General features: G+C 47.7%; 1 protein-coding gene across 9 annotated transcripts in view; it reads right to left on the reverse strand.

The window, feature by feature from the left end:
• Positions 1-3,736: 3,736 nt before the first annotated feature.
• Positions 3,737-12,008, reverse strand: part of C2CD5 (C2 calcium dependent domain containing 5) — a 66,981-nt gene continuing 58,709 nt past the window's right edge. For all 9 annotated transcript variants that reach the window (XM_044281301.1, XM_044281299.1, XM_044281298.1 and 6 more), the window contains one exon: positions 3,737-4,841. In XM_044281301.1, coding sequence (XP_044137236.1) covers positions 4,719-4,841 — 123 coding nt within the window. In that variant the 3' untranslated portion in view covers positions 3,737-4,718. The remainder of the gene's footprint in view (positions 4,842-12,008) is intronic.

Below are 12,008 nucleotides of genomic sequence, written 5' to 3' on the forward strand. Positions count from 1 at the left end.
TAAGGTATTCGCTGATGGGCATAGTGAGTTCATAGAAGTTTTTATTTTTTGTCACAAGTTAGCGGAAAATGATGATTTTAATTTTTTTTTCTTACAAAGTCTCATATTCCACTAACTTGTGACAAAAAATAAAAACTTCCATGAACTCACTATGCCCATCACGAAATACCTTGGGGTGTCTTCTTTCCAAAATGGGGTCACTTGTGGGGTATTTATACTGCCCTGGCATTTTAGGGGCCCTAATTCGTGAGAAGTAGTTGGAAATCCAAATGTGTAAAAAATGCCCTGTGAAATCCTAAAGGTGCTCTTTAGAATTTGGGCCCCTTTGCCCACCTAGGCTGCAAAAAAGTGTCACACATGTGGTATCGCCGTACTCAGAAGAAGTAGGGCAATGTGTTTTGGGGTGTATTTTTACATATACCCATGCTGGTGATTGACAGGGGTGATCAAGGGGCTAATTGGGGTGATGGGGGGTGATCTGGGGCTAAGTGTAATGTTTGGTGTACTCACTGTGAACTGTGCTCCTCTTCTGGGACTAACCGAAGAAAAGGACCAGCAGAGGAGCACAGAAGCCATTTAACACCTTATATTTATAAATATAAGGTGGTATATGGCTTCTGATTAGATTTTTTGAAAATCACCAACCTGCCAGCGATGATCATTGGCTGGCAGGCTGGTGACGAAATACTACCTGAACTTTTGCCGGCCCGCAGTGCGCATGCGCAGCCGGCTGTGTGTGTAATCTCGCGTCTCGTGAGATGACGCACGGATGCGTCACCGAGGAATGAATCGACTGCCTCCAGACCGCGATCCTGCGTTAGGCGGTCCGGAGGCGGTTAATAGGGACTCCTGACTTTACATTGAAAGTCAATGGGGGACGGATCTGTTTGCAATTGCACCATATTGTGTCAACGTCAAACGGATCCATCCCCATTGACTTGCATTGTAAGTCTGGACGGATCCGTTTGGTTCCGCACGGCCAGGCGGAAACGAAAATGCTGCAAGCTGCGTTCGGGTATCCGCCTGCTGAGCGGAACGGAGGCAAAACGGAGCCATACTGATGCATTCTGAGCAGATCCGCATCCACTCAGAATGCATTGGGGCTGTACGGATCCGTTCGGGGCCGCTTGTGAGAGCCTTCAAATGGAACCCCGAATGCAAGTGTAAAAAGTAGCCTAAAGTAGACATATGGTGAATGTTAATAAGTATTTTATTAGGTATCACTATCTGTCTTAAAAGCCGAGAGATTCAAATTTAGAAAATAGTGAATTGTTCCAAATTTTCAGGGTAACTTTTAGATATATATTTTTTTATAAATAAAGGTAAAACATATTGACTTAAATTTACGATTAACACGATGTACAATGTGTCACGAGAAAACATTCTCAGAATGGCTTGAATAAGTAAAAGCATTACAAAGTTATTACCACATAAAGTGACAAGTGTCAGATTAGCAAAATTAGGCTTGGCCAGGAACGGTGCAAATGGCCTGGTCTAAAAGTGGTTAATATATGCAAATGAGCCTCTATGAGCAACAGGGGCGCTACCATTACGCCTAGAGGTTCAACTCTCTCTGCAACGGTCACGTCCTCTGCACTTTGACTGACACGGCCAGGAAGTGAAATTATCATCACACTTAGCCCTGTCAGAGTGGAGAATTCTGGCAGTTGCAGATCCTCTTGGTGTAATCGCAACGCCCCCATTGCTCCTAGAGGCTCATTTGCATATATTAAAATGTCATTTTTCTCAGCAATGAGGGAACATATGAACATGGGACCAACACAGATGCCTTCAGCTGCCAAGAGCACATACAACAGGTCAGCCAGTTTCATAGCTAAAAATCTGTTTTAAAGGGGTTCTCCGGGCTCTCCTACATTGATGACATATCCTCGGGATAGCTCATCAATATCAGATCGGCAGGGGTCTGACACCCGGCACCCCAGCCGATCAGATGTACTGTATAAGGAGATGGTGCGCTCAGTGTGCACATGCGGTCTCCCTTCTCTCTTCCTGTTCTGCTGCTGCTTTGCCATAGACATAACAGCAGCAGCAGAAAGAGAGAAGGGAGACAGCACATGTGCACTGTGTGCTCAGTTTCCTCATACAGCTGATCAGCAGGGGTGCTGGATGTCAGACCCCCAACGATCTGATATTGATGACCTATCCTGAGGATAGGTCATCAATATAGGAGAGCCCTGAGAACCCCTTTAACTAAATACTAGTACTTTTATACAGATGACACAAAGGGCATGAGTATAAATAGTGATTTATAACAATTTATAAGAGTTCACTATGGTGACTGAAACAGGACTAATTACATTAAAATGATCTCTGGACAAGGAAAACCATGATGTTCAATAAATGCACCTTAAGAGAGGGCAACTAATGTAAAGGACACTTGCCACAAAGCATACAGGTTATTCATGTGGCCATCCTGAGCTGTACTTGTGTTTCATGTGAGCGATGCATAATTTCCATAGATTATATGGCGTGCAACCTGCACCAAAGCACTGGCCAGGGGAGCTACCGGATACCTTGAAGGGCACTTTATGTAATGCGGGCAGTGTGTGGCGTTATCTTGTTGGAATACCACATCTTCCGAATGAGTCAAAATAGGCAGCAAGACCAATTTCTTTAATTTCCTGGACATACCAAAGGCTGGGCAATATTTTCTTCACAAATACAAGATGGGAACAGCCATGGTATGGTGCCCCCCCAACATGACACTTGCTTCTTGGTCCTGTGTGTCTCCACACTATGCATGATGTCAGTAGGTGCTCTCCGTCCCCCTTGCTAACTCTGAAGCAGCCATCAATGGCAAACAAGTGTTCAGTGATGAAAGCAAGTTTTGCCTTGGTACACACAATGGCACTAGAGTTCACAGGAGGCCTGGAGACATCCTACTGCCACCATACATTCTGTGGAGACACGTAGGACCAACAAAAAGGTGCCATGGTGTGGGGCACCATTAGCTACCATGCCTGTTCCCGTGTGATATTTGACATTGACCAGCCTTTGGTATGTCCAGGATATCTTGGAACCAGTCCTTCTGCCTTTTTGACTCATTTAGGAGATATGGTGCTCCAACAAGATGACTCCTGCCCACACTACAATTCATGTTCTTCAGGGTATCCATTGACCAAGCACCACTAGCAGTTTATACTTTGTCAGCCTCATCTCAATTGCATACATTTTTCCAGGTGCTCTTTTATTTTCCGGTAGTGTCGTTTTCCAACTTTCTAACGGACTGTATATTTCAATCTCTTGCTGGCAGTGAACAAGGACATTCTTATTTACAGTATAACTGTACACATCTCGCTCCTCTCCTGAGGCTTTGTTACAGTGTATCAGTGCAGGTAAAACGTACTTCCTAGACCAGTGGTGGCAAACGTATGGCACGGGTGCCAGAGGTGGCACTCCGAACCCTCTCTGTGGGCACCCGCACCCTGGAAAAAATCTATGGTGTACCAATATGCGCAGGGCGCACTGTGAACAGCACAGGCAGCGCACTGAATGTAGGCAGGATATTATAGCTAAATGATAAAGTATGTGGAAGATATACTATATGGGTATTCAGGTTAAATTGCCTTTTGGCACTTTGCAATAAATAAGTGGGTTTTGGGTTGCCGTTTGGCATAACTGGCGTAGACTAATACACTCTACCAAGCTTATCACCTTTACATTGTTTCCTGACCAGTTACTATGTATTTGTTGGAAAGAAGGCTCTACAAATTTCGAGTGGAGAAGTTTTTTTATCATGATTTATTTCATATTTACATTCAAGTCTTTCCATTGTGAGATTTGCATCCCATGCAGCGGTCGACCCCTCCCGATGGGTCAGTCGTTGCAACATAAAACTATTTCAATAAAAGTATCAAAAATAGATATAATTTAAAGAGAAGATGGTACATAAAGCTGATGATTCCTAGTGAGGGTCCAGAGCCTTAGAGACTGCAGGGATGTAGATTACTGCTTGGGCCGTGCCCCCTGCGGTCCACTGTAAATTTATAACCTCATGCAGTATTTGATCAGTTGGCAGCGTGGTGGAAAATATACAGATGACCCGTTTCCATCACCCTCCTTCTTCGCAGTTGTCCTGGGGTCTCCATAACCCCCAACTGTTCAGTCAGTACATAAGAGAAGCTGCCATTAGCATTTATAATACAATGGCTTTAGCAGGGCTATAGGGAGAAGCTTTACGGATTCAGACGGGTCTGTAACCAGGCCACTGTTTCATGTCAGTGAATGAGCCCTTCAGATGCAATTAGAAGAGGAGTCAGAAAATCAGGTGACATTGCGGCCAGGCAGATGTTTGCTTTCATACGAGTAGTCAGTCTTTTGTTTTTGTGGTTAATCTTTTTATAAACTCGTGCAGGAGATGACAGACTGAGAGACTACAAAGCCATACCATCCAGAGGCATGCTTGGAATTGGAATGCTAGTCCCACTGGAAAACCGATTTGTCATCTCCTTCCACATGGAGATATGCAGATCTTGGGCGCTCCTCCAAGCAGACAAGACCAATAAAGGCTTGCTACCCAACCTGAGGTGGTAAAATGGCTGATGGATTTCAGTGGCCGATGGCGGAGCTCAGTGGATGGTGGAATTAGCGCATGTTCTACACCAATTATCTGGATATCAAAAAGTAACAGAAATGATGCAGAATAAAACACAATAAATGGCACGGCTTCCTGCAGATCAGAATCGCCCACTCCACCCTCACGTTCCTTCTCCTGCAGACGTCTGACTGGAGTGCTGGTGTGTTGCAGAGTTGGTCATGTCCATATCTAAATCCCGTGTGAAGATAACTGCGTCTCCACTGATATTAATGAGGCATTGTGCCTAAGGGAGATTACAAGAACAAAGGGGTAAGAATCCAATGTCACCTCTGAACCCCAAATTACAAGTAACATGTACAATTAACAGGTCACTATTTGTCAGTCTTCAGAGCTGAACTCTCAAGAAGTCCTGCTTGTTCAGTGTGTGCACAGACCTTGCTCTGGTGATTTGCATTCTGGGAAGTGAAGTCTTTACACCAGGTACTGCATAGTCATCTGATGTAGAAGTGCCTTGTATGCATTATGGAGCTTAGATAAGTGGTTATCTGTCCTCGAGTTTGCTAACTGTTCAGAAGTTCAATGCAGGATGTAACTTAGGATCAGTACAGGATAATTACTGTAATGTATGTACACCGTGACTCCACCAGCAGAATAGTGAGCGCAGCCCTGGTGCGTAATACAGGATGTAACTCAGGATCAGTACAGGATAAGTAATGTCATGTAAGTACACTGACTCCACCAGCAGAATAGTGAGTGCAGCTCTGGAGTATAATACAGGATGTAACTTAGGACCAGTACAGGATAAGTAATCTATGTACACAGTGACTCCACCAGCAGAATAGTGAGTGCAGCTCTGGAGTATAATACAGGATGTAACCCAGGACCAGTACAGGATAATTACTGTAATGTATGTACACAGTGACTCCACCAGCAGAATAGTGAATGCAACTCTGATGTGTAATACAGAATGTAACTCAGGATCAGTACAGGATATGTTATGTAATGTAAGTACACTGACTCCACCAGCAGAATAGTGAGTGCAGCTCTGGAGTGTAATACAGGATGTAACTCAGGATCAGTACAGGATAAGTAATGTAATGTATGTACACAGTGACTCCACCAGCAGAATAGTGAGTGCAGCTCTGGAGTATAATACACAATATAACTCAGGATCAGTACAGGATAAGTAATGTATGTACACTGTGACTCCACCAGCAGAATAGTGAGTACAGCTCTGGAGTATAATACAGGATGTAACTCAGGATCAGTACAGGATAAGTAATGTATGTACACAGTGACTCCACCAGCAGAATAGTGAGTGCAGCTCTGGAGTATAATACAGGATGTAACTCAGGATCAGTACAGGATAAGTAATGTATGTACACAGTGACTCCACCAGCAGAATAGTGAGTGCAGCTCTGGAGTATAATACATGATGTAACTCAGGATCAGTACAGGATAAGTAATGTATGTACACTGTGACTCCACCAGCAGAATAGCGAGTACAGCTCTGGAGTATAATACAGGATGTAACTCAGGATCAGTACAGGATAAGTAATGTATGTACACAGTGACTCCACCAGTAGAATAGTGAGTGCAGCTTTGGAGTATAATACAGGGTGTAACTTGGGATCAGTACAGGATAATTACTGTAATCTATGTACACTAGGGCTGCACGATATGGGAATTTTGTGCGATTGCGATTAGGGCCCTAAAAATTGCGATAACGATATGCAATGCAATATTTTAAGGGAATTGTGCTAGAGGTCTATTTGCTTGGATTTTCCCATATGAGCCGCTGGCGCGGCTGGGTATGACGCTGTGATGGGGTGGATCTGTGGAGGACGCTGTGATGGGGTGGATCTGTGGAGGACGCTGTGATGGGGTGGATCTGTGGAGGACGCTGTGATGGGGTGGATCTGTGGAGGACGCTGTGATGGGGTGGATCTGTGGAGGACGCTGTGATGGGGTGGATCTGTGGAGGACGCTGTGATGGGGTGGATCTGTGGAGGACGCTGTGATGGGGTGGATCTGTGGAGGACGCTGTGATGGGGTTGATCTGTGGAGGACGCTGTGATGGGGTGGATCTGTGGAGGACGCTGTGATGGGGTGGATCTGTGGAGGACGCTGTGATGGGGTGGATCTGTGGAGGACGCTGTGATGGGGTGGATCTGTGGAGGACGCTGTGATGGGGTGGATCTGTGGAGGACGCTGTGATGGGGTGGATCTGTGGAGGACGCTGTGATGGGGTGGATCTGTGGAGGACGCTGTGATGGGGTGGATCTGTGGAGGACGCTGTTATGGGGTGGATCTGTGGAGGACGCTGTTATGGGGTGGATCTGTGGAGGACGCTGTTATAGGGGATGTGTGCTATGACACATGGGGCCAGGATAAGACATATAGCATCTTATGTTGGTCCCCCTCATGGCCCTATGTGTCCTAAACTGCGCACATAACTGGATTTGTGTGTAAAGTATTTTACTAGTGTGTAAAACAATCTCTCTCCTATTGATAACATGGCCAGCCTCTGTACTCACTGTCACTATGAAAGCACTGCAGCGAGCTGGCCGGCCGGCGCGTGACTGACGTCACTTAGTAACGCTCCTCCCACTTCAGGAAGCAGGAGCATTACTAAGTGACGTCAGTCACGCGCCGGCCGGCCATATCGCGCAGATCACAGCGTTCTGTCAGAGGTCGGGTGCCGGGTATGTTCTTCAGTCTCTGCATTGGTGGCAGTGGGCAGTTCCGATCGGAGGCCCAGCAGTGTAATGCTGGGGCTCCGATCGGTTACCATGGCAGCCAGGACGCTACTGAAGTCCTAGCTGCCATGGTATGTTAATGAGCAGCATTATACTCACGTGCGCCGTGGCCGCCGGGCGCTCCTTCTCATAGGTCTGTGCGGTGCATTGCTAATGCTATGAGCATTAGCAATGCGCCGCACAGACAGAAGAAGGAGCGCTGGCGGCTGCTCACTAACATACCATGGCAGCCAGGACTTCAGTAGCGTGACTCCTGGCTGACATGGTAACCGATTGGAGCCCCAGCATTACACTGCTGGGACTCCGATTGGAACTTCCCACTGCCACCAATGCAGAGACTGAAGAACATACCCGGCACCTGACCTCTGACAGGACGCTGTGATCCGCGCGATTAACCCCTCAACTGAGGGGTTAATTGCGGCGGATCTCAGCGTGCAGTCATAGGGATATGGCCGGCACATGAATGCTACGTTGGAATTCAGGCATTCATTGGTGGCGCAGTGGCCACAGTCCCTCCCCTCCTCCTATGTTCTTATTAGTGGCCAGCGGCAGCCTCGCACAGTGGGGAGGGAGAGACTCCCTCCTTCTCCACTGTGCCGGCTCAGGAGAACATGGTGCGTGCCGAGAGCGCGATCATTCACTATCGCTCCGTGGTCATATCGCAGTCCGGCGATATAGGCGATATGCATAAAATCCATTTTGTGGCACAAATTTATATCGCATATCGCCTATATGGCCCACCCCTAGGTTCTACCACGTCTGCTGTCCTCTAAGTTGTAATAAGTATCTATATGCGACACTGTCACGCCTACCTGAACTTGTAGAGGAGAGTCTGTGATGTTGATGTGTAGTGGTGAATACTTGATAGTTGTCCCGATCCTCCAGTCCGGTAGAAGAAGTCAGGCTGTGTAGTTGGAAAACGTGCCCCGGCCGGCAGCATGTTTCCTATTCAAAAAAACTTGCGCTCCCAATCAGAGAGTCGGTGACCTCATGCTAGTTCAGTGGCGTTGCAAGGGGGGTGCGGGGGGTGCGGGCCGCACCGGGTGACACCAGTCTGATGGGGTGTCACCCGCCCCCTCCGGCCGCCGGACTGACTTACTATGTGTATTCTGACTGAGCTGATCGAGTGAAACAGCTCAGTCAGATAGCCGGCAGCAGCAGGCAGTGTAATAGGAGCCGAGAGTGGAAGCTAGCCCCGCCCCTCCCCGCCCTCCAACCAATCAGAGGCAGCCAGCAGTCCAGCACTGACTCACAGCACAGGGTGAGTCGCAGGGACTCAGAGAATCGTCTGAGTTTATTAGTTAAAAGAATCGTGTCACTGAGTCCCTGCCAGGCTCCCTGCTCTGCGGCTCCCTGTCCCCTGACAGGGGGGGGGGGGGGGGTGTATTGCATGTAGCAGAGCTGTGTGTGTATAGGGGGTATAGATTGCATGTAGCAGAGCTGTGTGTGTATAGGGTGCTTGTAGCAGAGTAGGAAGCCTGGCAGGGACTCGGTGACAGGATTCTTTTAACTAATAAACTCAGACAATTATCTAAATCCCTGCAATAACTATACAGTGTAATTACATCAGTCTGCTCCACTGCATTCACTGCGGCAGAGCTGTGTTTGCCAAGAGCGAGTCCCTCCAGACCTTCGGTTCACTTGAGAGCCGACTCAGCAAGTGAACCGAAGATTCGATGAGCTGCGCATGCGCATTGATCTTCAGTTCACTTGCTTCTGCTGGCTCAGGAAGTGAACCGAAAATCCGATTCATGAAAAAGATCCGAACTTCCCATCTCTAAATTGTGTAAGCCTACGTGCCAGCCTACGTGTGTGCCGTGCGGTGCGTGCGGCGCTCAGGTCCAAGGAGGCGTGACTGAGTCCGTCAGTGGGGCCGCGGCGGATGGCAGCGCCTGCGTAGCTGTCTGGAGGACTCTGGATGGAGGGAGGCGAGGAGGTGGAGCTGCTCTGCTGTGGCCTGTAAAGCTGCCTCTCCAGGCTGGCAGCAGAAGAACACAGAGAAGACTGAGTGAGGCACAACTTGTTGGCCGACCCTGCTGGACTGGAGAAGACAACTTAAGGCTGAGACTGGAGCCAGGACCCGACCCCACTCCAGCCAGACCCCAGTGATATATCAGGTACAGTACTACTGATCATTCTCAGCCCAGAGGAGCTGCTGAGTTGATTGGAGGGGGGGGGGGGGGGGGGCTGTATTGTAAAAGAGGGGGAGAGAAGAGATGGGGGACAAAATGTACAACGTGTCCATGCTATGGAGCCTGGAGGGGAAGAAAAGAAGTGTGCCACCCCCCTCCAACATTGTCGGTCATCATGTCACCGCACCTGATGGTGCAGACTCCAACATTGTCCCCCATTAGGGAGCATAATGGACAGGGGGCTGACAGCTGACATGGGGGCATGATGGATGGGGGCTGACGGCTGACATGGGGGGCATGATGGATGGGGCATGACGGCTGTCATGGGCATGATGGATGGGGTGCTGACGGCTGACATGGGGGGCTGACATGAGGGCATGATGGCTGACATGAGGGGCATGATAGATGGGGGCTGACGGCTGATATGGGGGCTGATTTGAGGTATGATTAACATTGGGGGTCTGACCTGAGGTATAATGGAAAATATTGTTTCTTATTATACTCCTCTAAAACCTATGTGCGTCTTATAGGGCGAAAAGTACAGTCCTCAAACCAGCGATTGAAGCAGAGCTAAGATACCAGGACCACACAGAGGAGAAGCCAGCTGCTGCAGACAGAACCAGGACCAGGTGAGCTGGGGGGTCGCTGAGATGTAGCTTCGCTTGTGTTGCCAAAAAATCCTTGCACCTGCCCTGGTCACGTCCGCGTGACAGCAGTGACTCACTCACACAGGCGGCCTGCCCAGTGTCTTCAGCTTGTCGTCGTCCTCCAGTGGTCAAATTCTGCGCCTGTGCCGAGGATCTGGGTGTTCGCGCCTGCGCACTGGTTTTCCGATTACTAGCAGAAGCATCGGAATATCCAGTGCGCAGGCCCGTACAGTGACACTCCTGCAAGCGCCGCATCGGAGGGCTGTTGGAGCTGCCAGCCTGCCTACCTCCTGACTTTGGCAATAGCAATATTTTTACTGCACAGTATGTGTCCCCTATATTTATATATAATAAACAAAGAGTCCCACAGTACTAATGTGGGCAAAATATACCTAATTACATAACATTCCCAATAAATAAACTTATTTTTATGTGAAAAAGGGCTATTTTACATTTTTATTAGTGATACTCTTTGGTGCCAGGGGGTGTACCCTGGCATTTTTATTATGGTACACCACCTGGCACCAAAGTGTATCACTTAAAAAAAAAAAAAAAAATAGCAATTTTTCACATAAAAATAAGTTTATGTATTGGGAATGGTATGTAATTAGGTATATTTTGCCCACATTATGTACCACATTATATAACTAAATTATTATTAACTAAGGCTACTTTCACACTTGCGTTCAGAGCGGATCCGTCTCAGAAGGATCCGCTCATATAATGCAGACGGCGGCTCCGTTCAGTACGGATCCGTCTGCATTATATTGTTAAAATATTTCTAAGTGTGAAAACGGCCTCAGACGGATCCGTCCAGACTTTCAATGTAAAGTCAATGGGGGACGGATCCGTTTGAAGATTGAGCCATATTGTGTCATCTTCAAACGGATCCGTCCCCATTGACTTACATTGTAAGTCTGGACGGATCCGCACGCCTCCGCACGTCCAGGCGGACACCCGAACGCTTCAAGCAGCGTTCAGGTGTCCGCCTGCTGAGCGGAGCGGAGGCTGAACGCTGCCAGACTGATGCATTCTGAGCGGATCCGCGTCCACTCAGAATGCATTAGGGCTGGACGGATGCGTTCGGGGCCGCTTGTGAGAGCCTTCAAACGGAACTCACAAGCGGAGCCCCGAACGCTAGTGTGAAAGTAGCCTAAATTATTGTACCACATTATATAACTAAATCATTATATAACTAAATTATTGGTTATATGACTAAAAAATTATTGCTTCCGGGGGTGACACCATTTTCTACCGCACTGGGTGACACCAGCCCTAGCAACGCCACTGTGCTAGTTTACAGATACAGGAGCTGTTGTGGACTAAAAATCTGACGTGTTTCAAAAGGATCACCTTTCTTCCTCGGGGATAGACTCCTCTTGCCTGTGCTTCTCCTTATTAATCCTTTTGGGGCGGGTCTATTCAGATCAGGTTATTGCAATGCAGTCTTTAAGTTAGGGAGACAGAACACAAATTCAGTTGTCGAATGCGAATAGCTCCACTTCGCTATTTAATCCAGTGGAGGCGAGGCTATTCAAATTGAAAAATCCATCTTGTCTCAGCGAGTGACCGGTATCCTCCTCTCCTTCCAGTTTTTACCTTCTCCATGCCACATACTGATGACCCCGTCCACTTGCTGTTGTGTACCTCCAGGTAATGTCTGCATAGGGGATGACCCTCATATTTTCTCTCAATACTGTATATGTGTTCCCTTATACATTACTGCAGTGATCTTTTTGTTCTGCCTATATATATTTTTTCACATGGGCAGATTATTCTATATATCATGATGGAGCTATTCGCATTCGACAACTGAAAGCCGACAGCTCCTGTAGCCGTAAGCTAGCGTGACGTCACCCGTGCTCTGATTAGGTGCGCAAGCTTTTTTTAAAGATAGGAAACGTGTTACCGC

The sequence above is a fragment of the Bufo gargarizans genome, chromosome 2 (genome assembly GCF_014858855.1).
Source record: "Bufo gargarizans isolate SCDJY-AF-19 chromosome 2, ASM1485885v1, whole genome shotgun sequence".
Lineage (NCBI taxonomy): Eukaryota > Metazoa > Chordata > Amphibia > Anura > Bufonidae > Bufo > Bufo gargarizans.